Raw genomic sequence first — 19,238 nt, 5'->3', positions numbered from 1 at the left:
AATGGCACAAATAAACTGGAGGCTGTTTTGATTGGTTTGATGTTCTGTACCGATGGGGATGGCTGTGATTAGGAGACGCAGCAGAGTCATTTCAAAAGAGAGAAACTTCACAAAGTGAATGGATTTGGTTGTCCAGGCAACCCCTCCACAATTTCATTTGCACCCAGATATTATTTTCCGAGTTAAGAAGTAAGAAGTGACTAATGGAACCTTCCCTGGTGACGGAAGTCCACCTCATCATCAAGCCCGGAGAATCAAATGCAAGAAAAAGACATGTTTTAATCACGTTTGCACTTTTTTTTCTTTTTTGTGTCAAATTTAGAAAATCATGTCCACAATACTGTTTTCCATCTGCCCGCAGGCACATTCCTACCATGTTGATGCATGTAAAAATACTGCGTAACACCAGTGTAAATGAAGAACTCCAGGACACGTCCAGCCGATGTGTCTGACTCCATCACGTCGGGGAAAATCAAACACGTTCAACCTGGTTTTCACTCGGTTTTGACAGATTTACTGTTGACCCAAGTACTCTTGGTGAAGTCATGTTTTGGAGCAGGGCTTTCTGTTCTGACAAAATAAATCTGGTGAGTAATATTACAGACATTTTTAAAGCAGAAAGAACAAGCTATATAGCACAAACTGGGGAAGGGAAACACCCAAGCAGCATAACACAGCCTATTTAAATGATCAAACAAGAAAATAATGAACTAATTTGCCAAGTTGCATATTATTCTATGGTGCATATGCAGTATAAATACAAACTAAACAGTTTAACAAAAACGGAGCAGACACTTTGAGGACATAACCTCAACTTTCCCGAATACTGCAGAAAGAGAGAGAGGATGAGAAAAACCTGGTATCTATCTTCTCAGTATATCAATTGTTGGTTAAACTTTAACTGAGCAACAAACACAATACACACACACACACACACACACACACACACACACACACACACACACACACACACACACACACTCACACACACACACACACACACACACACACACACACACGGTTGTTGGATTGTTTTCCTGGACGGGCTTACAGTAAACCTGTTTAACCAGTCTAAGCATTGTAGATCTGCAGTTTGGCTGATTTAAGCTAATATGCACACATCACTGTATTCAAACTGCTTCTTAGATTTCATATGGGGAGTAAGTTGTTTTGTAGAGAGCTGATAGGTAACAAAAGGCCAGCAGAGTACAGCTTGTACACACACACGCTGCTGAGTTACTAAAATACCTAAACAGATGATCTGCAGCGAAAAATGATTTATGGGGAGAAGCACCTCGGCTCTGCAAACGTTTCTGTGGCAGCCGCTTATCTCAGTTCACAGGCCTCACTTAACCACAGTAGACAAACACACACACCCAGATGGACACAGTGAAAGAGCTGCGTGTCCATTTTACGTAGATAAGGGCAGCCCACAAAACCCACAGATGAGGACCGGAGGACTCCACTCCCGCCGCATCGCACCAGCCCTCTATCGATTGGCTCCTCACGCCATGTGGACATCGGCCCCACCCCAGAGGCTGATGGGATAGCTCTCCTGTACAGTAATCCACAGGGGGGGCGGCGGGCGTGTCCTCTCCATGCCCTTTTTATTCTGCTTGTCTATTCGTTCCAGATTCTTCAGAAAGCTCTGGCTCATCACATTCGCTGCGTCTTCACTCGTATCCAATCACCATTTATCCCGTGGCTTTCCCACTTCAATCCTTTTAACTCTGTGTCTGCTCTGATGGCGCTCTCTCTCTCATTCCCATCCCCTGAACCAACCCACCCCCCCCCCCCGCTGGATCCGCTGGGTACATTCCACATTCAAAGACAGAGAGTCATGTGACCAGAACTGGATCAATACGAGTGCATCTTTCTGCATGCAGTCTAGTGTACAGTGAGACTTACATAACCCGCGTACAACCTGCCATTCTGGGTGCTTGTAACACACTCTTTAAAGAAAAGGAAGAAAAGACCCCCTAATTGTAGTTGGGAGTTTGTTTTGAGGTTTTTCAGCACCTCATGATGCAGAAACACATCCCGTTTAGTAATTTAATCACTTACTTTTGAACAGGAGAGCTTGTTTGCTGCCACTAATGCTTCGTATCAGCTGAACACTTTTTGCTGATGTGCCTTTAAAGCTACTCATTAGGTCGTGTGCCACCTCCTCTAAACAGTCTCGACCAAAGAGGGTATCAGATGGCTCTTTCTTTCACATTATGCATTTTTCCTCTTTTCCTTGCAGGATTAGCTGAAATTCCCTGACTTTTCCTGACAAGGTCGGGGGATTTTGATATCGAGGGCCTTATATGAGAGTAAAGTGCAGTGGGTTAAGATGTTAAATCTGCCTTATGTAACTCTAACTTCTGCCCTCATATCCTCTGCAAAATAAAGCATTTCTATTTATTGTGCTATGACTAAAATTATAATCATGCCTGCTATTCAGGTCTGCTATTGCTCCAAATATCCGGGTTCAACCGTGAGTCAAAATCGTCATTTCCTAGTGATAGTGAGTATTTATTTTTCTGCTGAAAGAGGTTTTGTTTTCGTTACTATTTGTTTGTCTTTTGCCAGGATTGTGGAAAAACTAGCGACGTCTGCCATGAACGCTGATATTGAGGAAGCTTTACATTTTTCAGTCTGTGCCTTGAGCCCTTTAGCACAAACAATGCGTCGAAGTTGAAAGAGTTTTGCTGCACGCAGGCTTTGAACCATATGTCGGATTGGACAAATGCAGTAGGAATGGATTCCTTTGATGAGTACATTTTTAATTTTCCTCTTTATTTATTTATTTGTCTTCAGTTTTCTTTAGCAAGCAAGAGTTCTTCTTTCAAATTTCACCAAAACTGACACCGATGATATTCGTTCCCGTAGCTGTGCTCCAGAGAACAAAAGGCCGATTTCACTGAGAGATTGGTGCATCGGGATGAAAAGTCAAATGATGACTTATTATTTCTCTTTGAGGTTTTATAAATGCTTGTTGATGTGTTTGTTCTTGCAAAAATTCATGTGCGCCCCTTTAGAGAGCGAGAGCGCAGAATCAAAACATGCACGATTGCATCAAAGCCTTTTCACAGCTTGTACACACTCCCTTAATCATCAGTCAAACCATTCACTGATGCAATGAAACCAGAGGATGTCACAGCAATGCTGTGTGCCCCCAGCAGGAGGGAGGCTTTAAATGAAAAGGTCACGTCTCATCCACCTGTTAAAGAGCAGATGCCACATCGGAGCAACACTTGGCATGGACGCAGGTATGGCTATACAGCTCATGCACATGTACTCGGTAACACACTAGTCACGCATACAAGGCACACATGTCGCCTAACCCTTCTCTGCGGGAATGAGAAACACGTGCAGAGAATAGAAACAGAACCTTTTCCAGGGGATGATCGCACTAGCAACACAAAAGCCTTGACTGCTGATGGAATAAAGGTCGGAGTTGTAGTCGTGAGACGCCTTTCGCACAAGACCGACTCTTCAATCAGACCAGCAGATCTTTGTCAAACAGGCCACTCAAAACAAACACACTAAAAAAAAAAGCTGGAGGATGTTTGCCCTATCTTTGCAGCTTGTACACACACTACACACCCACATGGACGTACAGAAGTATGAATGAACACACACACGCATGCGCAGAAACGTAACACTACCTGGAAGCTGCTATTTCCACCTTACTCCTGGCGATGGCTGCAGCCCTCTGAGCCCCCTCCACAGCGCGGTCCACCTTCTCTTTGGTTTTGGGGTTCTTAAGAGGAATCAACTGCTTTCGTATTCCACGCACCAGCACGTTATTTTTGTACTTCCCTTCTTCTTTGGTGGCATCTGGGAAAACTGTGCACCCGTAACCGTGGCGCTTGTTGTTAAGCCATTCTCCCTCGTATTTCATCCCGTTGGATCTCTCTGAAACACCAAATCCATTCCGCTTGTCATTCTTCCACTCTCCCATGTAGGTCTCGGTTGTGGTGGCGTCCACATGGTCCTCCAGAAGTAAGTCTTCGTCTCCCAGCTCGCCATCACCGATGGATATGGTAGAGTTGGCGTCGCTGGAGCTGATGCGGCTCATGGTGGCGTCGCTTCTAGCGGAGCTGCGTTTGCTGGAGATCGAGGTCCGAGAGTCAGACTTGCGCAACTGTCGCAGGCTGCCGAACAGAGAGCCCCGGCGGAACAGGCCTTTCTTCTTGCCGGTGACCACCTCGCTGTCGGAGTGGAAGTTGAGGACGAAGCCACCGCGGCCGCCCGTCGGCGTGTCCGCGGGGGAGGAGAGGTCGTGGAGCACCGTGCCGTTGCTCTGCTCGGAGCGCAGGGAGGCCATGGACGTACGGAGGGGAGAGCGGATGACGGTGGCCATGCCATAGGGAACGCTCTGACGAACACCGTAGCCGTGGCGCATCCCACCCATCCACTGCCCTTGATAAGTACCTGAGAAAACAGGTTGACATTAATCAGCGCGTTTGCAATAACCACCAATACAGTAAGCACCCAAGCCAATACAGCTACAGTCGCCCGAGGCTTCACCTCATGAACTCGTCAAATAAAACATGTCTTCTCATCACTCTTTTACATAATAACAGCAAACAGTTTGTTTGATTAGGCTACAATTTTGTGTCTTCTTTTTGGCCAGTGTTGGTTTCATCTCCAACAATCACTGGAAACATTGGGATCACAAAATGCAGCATGAAGGGCCAAAACAGGACGACAAAAACAAAACATATCGATGAAAAAAAGAGGGACCAGAAACATGGGCTAATTTGGTCTTTGTGAAAAAATATACGAGAGCAAAAAGTGGCGGGCCGTAGAAAATGTCATGTAGCAGCAGGATTTTAAGACAAAATTTTCAGAGCACACTGTTTTAAACGCTGAAATATCTTCTATCTTGATGACATGTGTCGAGACAGTGAGAGAGCAAACGAAATGACACTAATTGGGCAAACTAAATTGGTTCTCAGCTTCTGAGAAGCATCTTTCAGTTGCATATCAATTCCAGGAAGAGGCAAACGGTTATAGGGGTTGAGGAATAGCTGATGTGGTGTTATAGAAACTTAAGAAACCAGACACATTTGCTGAAAAGATGTCCTATCTAAGTAAAGCCCCACTGCACTGGGGTCCCTTTGATTATAAAAAAATCTGAAAAAAAACTGAAGGTCTTAAAACATGGACATTTTCAGAGCAATTTTCTTCAAATTATCCAACAGAATAAAGCGTCCTTAGAAGGAAACTTTTCCGCCAGTGCTGATGATTGTCGAATTAAATGCAGGTCTATTAAATTTATCTTGGGTTACAAAAGCTATCAGGTATTGCAGGGTGCCACCTCTTGCAGTCTTATTTTGTTACTTTGGATCACATAGTTTATTGTCTGTTATTGGACTCATTCATCTGGCCAATTATTCTAATATCGTCACTATGTCCTTGGAACAACAAAACATACGATCGTAGAGAAATATTGCTGAAGGGGTGCAAGAATACACCAGCTGATGAAATGTTTTCTCTCCTTCCACTCAAATCTGAGGCCAAGAATAATAACTAACTCAATCAGAGGTTTGATTAAAGTAATATCACGGATCACTTGGGAGGAATGTGAATCATTTAGCTGGGAGACTTTTTTTTTTCCAGGCCGTCACTAACTCTCTCACTGACACTAGGCAAATTCCCCTCTATCTGTTTAACACAACAGTGAATTGCTGTGACTCATATAATGAGGAGAATACTTCATTAATCGCATTTTGTGCTGTTGCGTCCAATGAGCATGTGCTGGCCTACTGTAGCCTCCTCAAAGCATCAAATTACAATCCGGATCCCAGTAATAAGGAAGGTTTGTTAATCCGTAGCTGGAATCTCATTCAGTGACACAATGAAATAAGCCCCAATGGTCACATTCTGGAAAAATGAAAGAAAAAGAAAAAAGATAGCCTAGCCTAGACAGGAACTCAGTTGGATAAACAGGGTGAGATTAAGAGGCTGGCTCTGTGCTGCAGTTCAGTTCGTTGACCCTGCAGATCAAGTTATCAGGATGCATCAGGGCCAGACAACCAGATGTTGTGTAGATCCTCTAGATCAGCTGATTTACCAAGCACAGCAATTTGTAACCATCATATGTGAGGCATTTATTCTGCACCATAAGGCCTCGGTTAGAGGACATGATGCTCACAGATCACCCAGAGACTTCAATGTTTTATAACGAGTAGAGACCTCATGTAACACCACAGGCCCAATAAAACCCCGGCGAGCTTTGCTTTTTCAGGGATGTTGCTGGTCTTTCATTTTCATCAACTGACTTATAATTCATGAATTCTTAGATTGAGTGTATTTTGAACTCTGCAGAGATGCCTTCATTAAGTTATTAATGCCTTTCCTGCATTACACAATTTTAATTTAAAATAGAGCCACATGTACTTTCCAAGAGAAGTGCTTCCACATTAAAGGAGACCTACCATGAACCTATCTCAAAGACTGGCACAATTCCTGAGGTGTTAATTAAGTGTCTATAAGGTGTTCTGGGTCTCTGGAAAGCGCCTAGAGACAACTTCTGTTGTAATAGACACCATATGAATAAAACTGAATTTAATTGAATTGGATTGAGGGTATTTGATGAAAATACCAGAGATGCAGTATAACATCTCCCTTTTTGACCATGTCTCTACAGATCTGTTCATAGCAGCTGGTTCCAGGGGGCAGAGTTAAATATTCCACTCCACCTCCTCTAATTCATGGAGTGTGATGCCTTTTGTAACCTGCTTCTGATATACATCAAATGCAGCATGATGGGAAGCTGGATGATTATAATCTAGTCCGGGTCTCTGATGTCACAGTGACCTGCAAATCAGAATGGCTAAAAATGTTTGCACCCAAAAGTGCGTTGCATTTGAACTTGAAAGTCATAATTTCCAAACTCCCATTTGGAGGTTTAAACTGGAACAACCCCAAGTCCAGCTCAGCAAGTCAGAGAAACCTCATCTACCTAGAGGTCCCTGCTAGGTTCAGAATCCACCATTGCTGCTGCTATTTGCGTCAACAGAGTAAACAATTTACTAATGTTACTGTTTAACAGTTCTGAATAATTTAGGTCACTTTAAAGCAGACAAACATATAGTTGTGGTCCATTTTATCAATGGACATTTCAATAGACTGATTCTTATCCCTTCCGGGCTTTGTTATGAATTAAAATAGTTTTTTTTTATGGAAAGGTGAATTTCCCTCAACAACTCGATTGTGATGTCATTCTGAGGTAGGACTTGATGGAACTGCCACAAACAGTAAATGGACAGAAAAGTGCAGAAAGTTTTTTTTCTCATTATATTTCCCTTTAAATTTTCAAATGTTGAAATATGAGGAAAAGCAGGTGATATTCCGCTTAAAACAGGCGAAATTGACAAATTTGCGAAGATTTCCAAACTTCTTCATCAGGCATGCTGCCACTGAGGAGGAATCTCAGTCCAGCAACTGGTAGTTGCCAAATATGATGCACATCAGCATGAAATAGGAGCAATAATCATATATATATATTTAAAGTTAGTTAGCTGGGTTTAACGTTGTTTTTGGGGGCGAATAAAAACGCACTTGACGACAGCGCGCAGTGTGCCACCTCAGCAGCAGCAGCAGCTCGGCTCATATGAATGAATGACTTAAGTTTATTCAATCATGACAACACAAAAAAAAAAAAAAAAAAACAACACAACACCAAAACACATTGTGCACAGCATTGACATTTCACACAAAACCAGTGATCATGTGTTGAACAATGACTGAAAAGGCATAGGCAGAAGCAGACTGCTTATAAAAGCCTATCCTATGTTATCAACTTTCTTTTTTTGGCTACCAACCTCCAGAAAAGCAAAGAGACAATAGAAAAGCAAAGAAACAACAAAAGGCAAAGAAGTTTTAACTTCAGAATTTAACTCCAATAATGGAGAATAATCTCATTTTCATACCTTTTTTAGCTTTTTGTGCAGTAAAATTGCAGACTCTAAGATTATACGGAGTCTCCTGAATTGAAAAGTACCTCTGTATTGAGTCAGGGAGCATTTTTGATTTTGCTCTGAACACAATTTGCACGATTTTATAATAAAACAAATCATAAAATGTCATAACATGAGAATTTATTGAGGCAGCGTTCAGTTATTCTGCTCCTCACCGGTGGAACAAACTTCCTGTAGACCTGAGGTCTGCTCCAACTGTCAGCTCCTTTAAATCAGGCCTAAAAACATTACTGTTTACTGAAGCGTACTCCTAAATTAAATACTTACCTGCTTTACTCTACTACCCTTATTTTTAACAACTTGTGCTTTTTATTATTTTACCTCTTTTCTTATATTTTATTTCATTTATTTATTATTTAAGCATACTGTACTCTTAAATCAGCAACTTGTGCTTTTTATCATTTTACCTTCTTTTCTCATAAATTTATTTCATTCAATTTGTTATTTACTGTCTAATTATTATGTCTTGCCGCTTTTAATGTCGATGTAAAGCACTTTGAATTACCTTGTGTTAAATTGTGTATATAAATAAACTTGGCTTGCCTTGCCTTTAGAAAAAGTGGCATATCAGCTGAACATTCACGCACAGCTCTCAGTTGGAGTCTGAGCATCCTACACACACAAGCTGCACCAGTTAGCCTGAATTATGGTTCCGCGTTAAATCGACGCAGAGCCTACGCCGTAACCTACGGCGTAGGGTACGCACGCAAGCAACACGCACGCCAAAACAAGCCCCGCTGCATGCACCACATCTCGGGTCCTCCTTACCTCCATCCCCGTAGGTCTCCACCCCGTATCCGTCCTGCAGGCCGTTGCTCCAGGTGCCCTCGTACCTGGCGGGCGTGTTGTGGCTCTGCCGGACCCCGTACCTCCCCTTGAAGCCGTGGCTCCACTCGCCCCGGTACATCCACCTGCCTTTATTCTCCACGCCGAGCCCATGCCGCTTGCCCTGGGACCAGTAGCCCCGGTAGGTGTTGCCGCTGGGCCAGGTGTACACGCCGACTATCTCGAAGCCGTGCGACCAGGAGCCGGCGTACTCGCCCTGGCCCTTGGGTCCGGTGCAGATGCCGTGTCCGTGGGCTTTGCCATCCTCCCACCCCCCGCAGTAAGTGCCGCCGTCGTCGAAGTCAAACCTTCCGCCCGTCATTCAGATGGAAAAGGCTGGGAATAAAAAAACTCAGACTCAGGCAGTCTCCGAGGTTTCAGGACGATCCAGGACCGGGTGGAGTGATGCACGGACGGAGCCAGCGAGATGATGACTAGAGGAGGAAAAAAAGGCATGCGTAATGGTAAAGCCTGAATTATGGTTCTGCAGAGCCTACGACGCAGAGCCTACGGCGTAGGGTACGCGGCGACGCGCTCCGTACGGTGCGCGTCGCCGCGTACCCTACGCCGTAGGCTCTGCGTCGGTGTAACGCTTAAAAGAGTTGGAGGTATGAATGGTGGGCGGCATTTACCGGAGGCGCACACGCCGGGTTCTCTGCCGTGTGTTGCTCGTCTCCCCCCTCTCACCCACTGATCGCAGAGGGAGGGAGAGGGAGGTATGGAGACCCTGCTGAAGACAGAAACTGGACCCACGTCACGCCACAGGGACCTCCCACCCACATCCACCCACATCCACCACCAGCAAAGAGCCTTGAAGCCTGATCCCCACCAAAATAAGGCACCTCTATATTTATTCTAAACGCCGTTTGAAAGACGCGCCTGCCTCCCCTACAGGTGGAAATCCCCCCCAGTGGCCGAATTCATCTAAGGCAAAAAAAAAAAAAAAAGGAAATTACGAAAATAAAGTCATAATAATATGAGAATAAAGTCGTAAGATTACCAGAATAAAGTCATCATGTTGTGAGAATAAATAAAGTCGTAGTATAACGACAATAAAGTCGTCATATTTTGAGAATAAAGTCGTAATATTAAATGTTATAAATCACAAGATGCTCAATATTCCTCATTTTAACACAGGGAGAAGACTGCTCTTCCTGTTAGAGTTCTCATAAATTAACACTTTATTCTCGTAATATTACGACTTTATTCTCATAAATTACCACTTTATTCTCATAAATCACCACTTTATTCTCGTAATGTTACGATTTTATTCTCGTAATATTACGACTTTATTCTCATAATATTACGACTTTATTCCATTACGACTTTATTCTCATAAATTACCACTCTATTCTTGTAATATTACGACTTTATTCTCATAATATTACGACTTTATTCTCATAATATTACGACTTTATTCTCGCAACATTATGAATTTATTCTGGTAATTTTACGACTTTATTCTCATTATATTATGACTTTATTCTCGTAATTTTCCAAAAACAATTTTGTCTTAGTTTGGCCCTAATACGTCGTAATCACGCAATTACACTAGGCTGATAATCAATAAAGGTATCAGTACATTGTGTTAATCTATAATCAGTTACTTTTTAGGTGACAGTGTACACAAGTGTATATATTCTTTATTCTGCTTACTTAATTATTATTTGCTCAATATTTCAACTTATCCTTATCACACGCTCCATGTAATTAGATTTAGATATTATTTTATTAAACCTTGGCAATTTCGCTTAAATTTTATGAAAGAAAACTGCACCCAGTTACAGCTCTAGAAGCAGTTCCCCTCAAGTCTGAAAAGGATGAAGAATATGGATTCATGTGTGAAAGAAAACTTAAAAATGTGAATGATAATCATTAAAAGTAAGCATAAGCATAACGAAGTATAAACACCTTCTAATCAGCGTTAATGATGATGGTTGAATAAACGAATATAATGCGGCAGAATTAAAGAGGCAACAGCGCCCTCTGCTGTCCCAATATAGACATTACACAAAATTCATCGGGGACATTTTCAGCTGTTACGTAAAACTGACATATTTTGTGAATAATTATACTTTGATTTATTGTGTCAACAATACATACTGTTGGTTGCATATGTAGTAATTATTGGTGATACGCGATAAATATATACGCATTAAATATATGGCTTCTAAGCAATGGTTGTTCATTAATTTTCTGCACTGATATTAGTGCTAATCCCATGTGCAGGATTTAGATTTATGCTATTTCTATAGATGTAATCTTAATCTCATGGATTTGATTTTACTTTCATAGATTTTCTTTCTCTCTTTTTTTCTTTTATGTTACTTATCTTGATGCATCAGAGTTTTGATATAGTAAGGCTGTAGTAAGATTTTAATCTTAGTTCTTGAATCTAGATTTGGGGGATCTAAAGCCAGTTACAGTTAGCAGTTACAGTTAGCAGAAAACTATATAAAACTACATCTATTAGGTGTGTACATGAAGACATAAAGAAGTTTAAGTTATCATAGCTGGCATACATGACAAATATTACAATCTGAGATTGCATCAAAATACCACTGTTATTTTACATGCAGCTGTTTCATTCCTAATGGATACTTGCCTTTTAAAGTACAAGATCAAACTTTCCTACGTCACTTTTTGTAAAGACTCATATCCGGCACTTTTTAATCCTCATATTGTACATTTCTGTTTATTTCTGTTTATACATTTTATTCTATTCTATCTCTTATTTTATCTCCATTTTGTTTGTTTTTATATTTTTATTTTTATTTTTACTGTATTGCACCAATCACCACAACAAATTCCTTGTGTGTGTTAACAAACTTGGCAATAAACCCCCTTTCTGATTCTGATTCTGATTCTGAAGATACACAACTGTATTTCCCAGGATTGGGTGACAGAACTTGGAGTTTAACTATGTATTATTAAAAACAAGAAGAATAACAGCAAGAAGAAAGATTGGGTAAAGACGGAAAACGGAAGAACAAGAACACAGCAGAGCAAACATAAAAAGCTGTAATGTAGTAGTAGTAGTAGTAGTAGTAGTAGTAGTAGTAGTAAACCTTTATTTAACCAGGCAAGAATTTCTAAGAATACATTCTTATTTAAGGCAATGGCCTGGTAGGAGGTGAAAGACCTCCTAAGGGGAAGGGAGAGGGGGAGTAACATTAAGATATAGACAATAAAAGCACATACAACAACAGTGGCACAAAAGAAAAGGAATAAAGACATAATGCAGTGACACACCACAGAATGACAGTTAGTTTGATGTACAGTGACATACAACAAGTTAAGTAGGGACAGAGACACTAAAAGATGGTAATGACTTGGCAACATAAAGATGTAGGCCCACGTTGATCATATGTCAATACATAAATACATTTTAGGAACATCAACAGACCTCACTTTTGAAGTTGTGCTCCGAGCCAGCAGGTGGAGCAGCAACGCTGACAGAAAAGCCTGAATTATGGTTCTGCGTTAAATCGACGCAGAGCCTACGCCATAGGGTTCGGCGTAGCCTACGGCGTAGGGTACGCGTCACCGCGTTGGTGAACCATAAATCAGCCTTGACGCGGTGATCTGCTCTCACTTGTCCCTCCAGACGCTAACAGCTAAAATGGCGTCTGAAAACGGCTCTGAAGCCCAAGATGAGAAGGCAGCACTTGTAGAGACGGACCCTGAACAAGAGGTGCGGCAGCAGTGCGGCACAGTTGCAAACAGATGTGAGTCAAAGTTAACGCTGTACCACTGGACGCAGTCTTTCAATTCCCAGAAGGTGAGAACACGTCAACATATTTCAGCACCACGGCTGAGTGGACAGCTCCCCATTAGACATTTAATTAGAAAACTGTAACGTGGCCTTTTCACCGTCAATGCTTTCAATATTCATTTGTCTTACACCTTAAAATAATGCACAGAACGTTTTCTCACACGCTTTATTTATTTATTATTTATTCTTTATAGGTCTTAATGAATATCAGTCAAAAGTTGTATCATATAGTCTCAATGTGTATTCACATTTCCCAACAGAGACAGAAACAACACTGTTTATACAGGGATTTCTGTTAAATCAGTTACCTTCAGCTTCTTGATGGAGATGTTTAAATTAGACTGCATGTGGTTGTGTACTGACAGTGACAGGTATTTTTCAGGTACGCCTGGCCATTGCAGAGAAGGGTTTGCACTGTGAGGAGTATGATGTCAGCCTGCCGCTCAGTGAGCACAATGAGCCTTGGTTCATGCATCTCAATCCTGCTGGTGAGGTGCCGGTCCTGGTCCACGGAGACAATGTCTTATGTGATCCCACACAGATAATGGACTATCTGGAGCAGAACTTTATTGATGGTGAGACTCAGTGGTTGTTGGACTGTAACAGAGCTGTTACCCCCAATATCTTAACATCATTCCCTGAATGATCATCATTCCCTGAATCATCTCTTTTGAACTGTTTTGGCTTGGTTTACTTTGCTGTATATGTTTGTTATGGGTTGTTTTGGGATGCATGTGTATTGATTTTATTTGTTTTTCAGTTTTCTTGGTTTTCATTGATCCATGATAGCTTTGTTCTAAGAGTCTGCATTCAATCAACTTAATCTGGTAAGCACAAAGTTCCCTGGGCCGATACCTGAAAGTGTTGAAATCCTTGCTCTTGTATACAAATTATTATCTTCTTTGCTCTCGCTAAACCAAGTGTAGTGAATATTATCACTTGTACGATTACTGGAAATCTTCTCTCTTTATATTTGTTATGAGAGAGAAAAAAAATATTAGGGAAAAGAAGCTCCAAATGAAATAAATCCTTTATCATTTTATTGACTTGTGTGTCTTCAGAGGGCACTCCCAACCTGGTTCCTGAAGAGGGCAGTAGATTCTACCTCCGAGTGCAGCACTACAGAGAGCTGTTGGACTCACTACAGATGGATGCCTACACACATGGCTGTATCCTCCACCCTGAGATCACCGTGGACTCCCACATACCGGCATACGCCGCCACATCTATAAGAAGTAAAACAGCCAGGGGGGGCAGCAGTACAAGCTTCATCTTATTGCAGCAACTACCACTCAGTTTCTGCTTGTATTGAATAACAAATGGGCTGTTCACAACTGCTGATGCTTATTTTAGATATTTTCCGACTCACTTAATCTTTCTTTATAAGGTCATTTATTATGAGCTCTGTGGTTATTTAACTATTTAACTTTTCTTTTGATATATAGTTAAAAACCACTTGTGTACTTTGTATTTTATAATCCCTACTCATGTTAAGGGCCAAGAAAAGTTAGCAGAAATGTATTTTATGTACAAAAAAAGACACAGCAAACATGATATAGTCATTATCTTGTTTTTTACAGAATGAAATTTCTGATTTCACATTTGTTTTACCAACATCAAATCTATGACTTATTACCATAATCTCTTTCCTCCTTTTTTTTATTGACAGCACAGATTGGAAACACACAGTCGGAGCTGGAAAAACTGGCCGAGCAGAACCCGGACCTTAAAGATGCTTATATAGCCAAACGGAGGCGCTTGAAAGTAAGTTTTTTCAGGTTAGCAGAATTGCAAATGAACAGAAACGCTGTTTTGAGACCTACATCATAGCTGTTCCCTCTGAAATCCAAGAAGACCATCTGCTGTCTTGACTACATGGGCTACATTCTGATTTGGTAATCTTGTACTATAGCTCAGCCAGGGCATTTCTTGTTAGGGTTTAATAAACAGTAATGTTAAAAATGTTAAGACCTTCTTTTAAACCAATTTTATTAAAATTTTTAAAGTTTAAAAACATTACAAGCATTACAACTGATTGTTGTGGGTCTTAGTATCAGAGAAATATGACCCCAGATGAACAATAACATGTAACGTTTTTCTCTGTGCCACTATTTTAACAAAATCCGTCAAAATACAATTAAAAGCAAATATAACAACAAAATGACGATTGAAAAAAAAAAAAATCACATGGATAATGCTACGTATCCCTATTACTTAATAGTTTGTAGACCTGCCTATGGCAGCAGTAATTTAAAGTAATCATTTGCTGGTTGAGTATCAGTCTCTCACAGAGGTGTGGAGACATTTTGGCCAGTTCTTTGCAACATTGCTTCAGTTTACTGAGGTTTTTGGAAATTCACTTATGCACCACTCTCTTATGGTCCCACCACAGCATTGAAATTGCACTAAGATCTGGACTTTTTCTAGGTGACTCAGAAACCTTGATTTTTCTTTATTTTTCAGCCATTCTGATGGAGACTTGCTGGCATGCTTCAGATTGTTGTCTGAATTTTGATCAAACTGTGGCTCAGATGGTTGGTCCCATATTTGACGAGTGAATACAACCCCATATCATCACCCCCCACCGCCATGCTTGACAGTGGGAATGAGGTGTTTTTCGTGTTTGGTTTTTTATTTAACTCCATGTTGATTGCATCTGTCCAAATGGTTTCAGGAGTCTAATGGTGTTTTTCAGATTTAGTTTTGTGAACCTAGGTTGTGTCTCCATGTCCTTTTAGACAGAATAGACTTTCTCTTGGCAACCCTTACAAAGAAACCAAACTGCTCAGTGTTCTAGCAACTGTGCTGTCATGGACTTTAACATTTAACATGCTCAATGAGGCCCATAGGGTCTGAGATGTAGCTCTTAGGTTTTTGTTTTTCTCTGAGCACCAGTCTGACCCTGGGATAGCTTTGCAGCCGACTGTCATCACACATGATGGAGGGGAAACAGTTTGCTTAATATGTTGGATTTAAGTGCATTTTTGTGTCGTCAAGGAGTCTCAAACGAATATTTGTAGGATCAGAATTTGTGCAAAAAAGGGACATGTGTACATTTGATGCCTTGGCTTCTGAAATGGAAAAGAGAGGGTTAGGTAGTAGCACCCGGGCTGACAAAAAAACAAAAAAGCCCCCACCTTCCCTTTACCGTGGCCTTAATTCACTTATGTAGTAAAGAAGCCTTGTGGGGTAGAATTATACAATTACAATTCTGCACAAAATAATGTGTTTATCATACCATCAAATGAGGACTAAACAACAGTTCCGCCTTAAAGGGGGTAAGGGTATTCCAGTCAGCATAAACATGTAAAACTCTCAAAGTCTTAAATCTTTTGGCTGATTGTTAATGGTGGATAGGATTTTTATTTGTCCAAACTCCTTGCACACAATTCCCTTTTTTGTAAGGTGTGTATAGATATCCTGTTTCCAATACTGTATCTAAAATAAAAAACTAAGTTTCAACAGTAAACCTCTTACCAATTTTAGACTTGTAGGTTTGTAAGTACACAAAATACTTTGAAATACACACAGCACAGCACAAGACATGGGGACTCACACTAGATCTATTAGCAGCAGTAAAATGCTGACATCCATGTCTAAACACAGTTACTGTTAGGACGCAGTTAGTTGGTGATTCCTAGTCTAATATTTGTCAGTTTAAATCTGAGAGATAGGGATTAAATGTTTTTGACTCATTAATGAAAGGTAACATAATGATTTGTGACTTTCCGACAAGCTGTACAAAAAAATGACAGTCAAACCCTCTTCTTCTCTATGTTTGATGCATTAGTGTCCCTATCTTTTTAAACATAGACCTGTGAAACTGCATCCACTTATAATTGTAGTTTAAAGGGCAGAAAAGTGTCAGGATGGGGACATTTTACAGATTTCAGCTGTGGCCAACGTTCCTGTGGCTAGAACCGCCCCGTGGTGATTGTCCATCAACAATGTGGAATAAAAGTAAATGTGATTTATTTATTTTTTATTCTGTGCAAATGTCACTGTAGTCCAAGTTGTTTGACCATGACAACATGAAGTACCTGAAGAAGCTTCTGGATGAACTGGAAAGTGTGATGGACCAGGTGGAGACAGAGCTGCAGAGAAGAGTGGAGGAAACACCAGGTATCTGCGAGGGCTTGTCCCTTGGCAGCCACTTTGGGCTAATCCTGAGATATAAAATCAAATTAAGAAAGACAAAACAAAATATTACTTTCACTTAAAATGTGACAGCTCCCTCTCTGTCCTCCTCTGCCTGTAGAGGATGGCAGTCCGTCCTGGCTGTGTGGGGACTTCTTCAGCATGGCTGACGTCTCCCTGGCAGTGACTTTGCACCGCCTGAAGTTCCTCGGCCTCTCCCGCCGCTACTGGGGCAACGGTAACCGCACTAACGTGGAGACGTACTACGAGAGGGTGGTGGAGCGGCCGGCTTTCAGGAGAGTGCTGGGTCACGTCAACAACATCCTTATCTCTGCCGTCCTTCCTGTAGCCTTCCGTTTAGCCAGGAAAAATGCTCCGGTCATTGTCGGTACCACTCTGTTGATAGGAATTCTGGGGGGAGCTACTTACCTGGGATTTCTCTACATGAAAAGGAGGCTCATCTCTTTCAGCTGAAAGAGACCGAGGTGGTTTGGAACTCTGTTAACATGAAACTAATTAAAAATGTCCACCTTCAGTGAATAAACATCAATGACATGTAACAGAACGAAACTTAATTATTTCCTGTGTTGCATTTTGGACACAATGAGTAATTATTCATCCTTAGGATCTGCTGCTTTACACACCAAAGGGCCATACTTGTACTTTTGCATGTTCTGCATTCTTTTCAGTCACCTACAGGAGATCTATAGCTGATGATTCAGCATCTGAACAGTACTAATACTCATGTGCAGTTCTTTTGTAGGGGCTGTAAACAATACGCCAGCTTTAAGTATGCAAACATGGGTGGCCTGAAATAGATAATAGACTTATGATTGCTTCTGGCATTAGAAGTGCTATGTAAGGTGTTCTCACTATCTAAATAGGCAGGTTGTTTTTGCAGTCCTTGTGGCTGCGCATGAATTCACCGTGCCTGACTGGAAAACCTCAAAGTACAATAATCCGGGCCTGTAATAATAAAATAAAACTGACATGAACAAAAACAAATTCAAGTAGACATTCACACTAGACTGACAGTGATGAAAAGAATCACGCTCTGCAAGAATGGGATGACATTGTCAAGGTTAAACTAAATAAATGTGCTAATTATGCTCAATTCAGACATCTTGACGTGTGCTACGAACAGTCTAATACCTGTTTTAACTGATGTGTGCTTTTCATTTGTTGTTTTATTGACATGTGCATGTCAGAATATTAAAAACAAGTTCACTTAAAGGAAGCCAAAGGTCTGCTTTCTGTGACTAAGTTTGTCGAAACGGATCATTTTTATAAATTAAACTTTATTACAAATTCAACTCATGAAAAAAACATTGGTCTCTCCAGTCATAACATGTTTTTTCTGCATAATTGATGGTGCAGTGTTTGATGGATTCACCTTGCAACAATTTGCAAATGAATACTTTTACAGCTCGACATACATCAGAAATGAAGCTCAACCAAACAACCTCTTCTGACCTTCAAATGTAATTGAGAATGGCATTAGAGGTTGTAAAGTATCATTTTGGAGGCTATTACAAGGTTTTAAACAAGATTCGGGAGAAAAACCAGAGAAGAACCAATTACATTTCCCAGACCCTGGACTTAAGTCAACATCTACAGTAATTGGTTTGCCCAGTCAGAGCACCCCGAGCACTGACATTTAACATATGCTGGTGTTGTTTTGAATTCCTCCTCACGTGAGCTCAGCCTCACATAAAACAGACACAGAGACTTTTCAACAAAGTCGGGCCTTTGTTTTCAGTATCCAAGAAGGGGCTGGGCAGCTGGGCTGTCTGAGTTTGATCTAAAAGACTATTAGATCAGAACTAGCGAGCTTGCTTTGGAAAATTGTGCCCTCTTAAATTAAAAATAATGTTTGATCCAAAATGATCTCATATGGTTTCATTTCAATGAACAAAGGCAAAAAGTACTGACATAAGTAACAGGTGATGTCACCAGGTATCCATAGTGATCATTTCTTACCAAAGCAATGTGTATGAAAGTCTTGGAGGAGCAGGGATGGGCAGAATATCTCCACTTTGTCAAGAAAAGGTTTGAAAAACAATGTTCCTCAAGGAAGAGATTTGCATATTGCTGCTTCTACAGTGGATAATATTCAGCCATTCAAGGAAGTATCAGGAATTTCACAACCTAAAGGGTAACAGCAGAAATTGGTATTGTGCTCAGAGTATCCTGTAGCCCATATAATGTTTTGGGACAAAGTCAAAAAGGACCATCCAGACTGTTATCAACAACTTCAAAACCAGTGATGCTATGGGGTTGTATCAGTGCTCCTAGTCAAGAGCATTTACGCTTCTGTGATGACAACATTAATGCAGTAAAGTGCAGTGACATGTGCTGGCTTGAAGGTGCCATCTTTTCCAGGTATGTTGATTATCTTACAGGTACTGGTCTGACCTGCCTGCAGTCCAAACCTGTCCCCAACAGAGAAATGTGGGGAAATTTGAAACAAAAAATGCACAGTTTAGGATGTACTTGCTTAAAAATACCTAAAGCGTGTATCCTTT

General features: G+C 41.0%; 2 protein-coding genes across 2 annotated transcripts in view; one reads left to right on the top strand and one right to left on the bottom strand.

Annotated features, from left to right (window-relative positions):
* Positions 1–9,500, bottom strand: part of jph1a (junctophilin 1a) — a 41,799-nt gene extending 32,299 nt beyond the window's left edge. Inside the window, exons 1-3 of the mRNA XM_061714022.1 lie at positions 9,434–9,500; positions 8,745–9,235; positions 3,654–4,422 (exon numbers count right to left, since the gene is read on the bottom strand). Coding sequence (XP_061570006.1) covers positions 3,654–4,422; positions 8,745–9,123 — 1,148 coding nt within the window. The 5' untranslated portion in view covers positions 9,124–9,235; positions 9,434–9,500. The remainder of the gene's footprint in view (positions 1–3,653; positions 4,423–8,744; positions 9,236–9,433) is intronic.
* gdap1 (ganglioside induced differentiation associated protein 1) lies at positions 9,247–18,020 on the top strand. The gene is made up of 7 exons (XM_061714023.1): positions 9,247–9,265; positions 12,409–12,582; positions 12,959–13,151; positions 13,638–13,811; positions 14,246–14,340; positions 16,584–16,698; positions 16,835–18,020. Exons 1-7 carry the CDS (start codon positions 9,263–9,265, stop codon positions 17,185–17,187), a joined length of 1,107 nt encoding a protein of 368 aa, XP_061570007.1. The 5' UTR covers positions 9,247–9,262; the 3' UTR covers positions 17,188–18,020.
* Positions 18,021–19,238: the final 1,218 nt, after the last annotated feature.

The sequence above is a fragment of the Cololabis saira genome, chromosome 22, assembly GCF_033807715.1.
Source record: "Cololabis saira isolate AMF1-May2022 chromosome 22, fColSai1.1, whole genome shotgun sequence".
In the NCBI taxonomy this organism is placed as follows: domain Eukaryota; kingdom Metazoa; phylum Chordata; class Actinopteri; order Beloniformes; family Belonidae; genus Cololabis; species Cololabis saira.
Note: the sequence above shows the minus strand (reverse complement) of the source record. Positions and strands in the feature narration are given on the sequence as shown.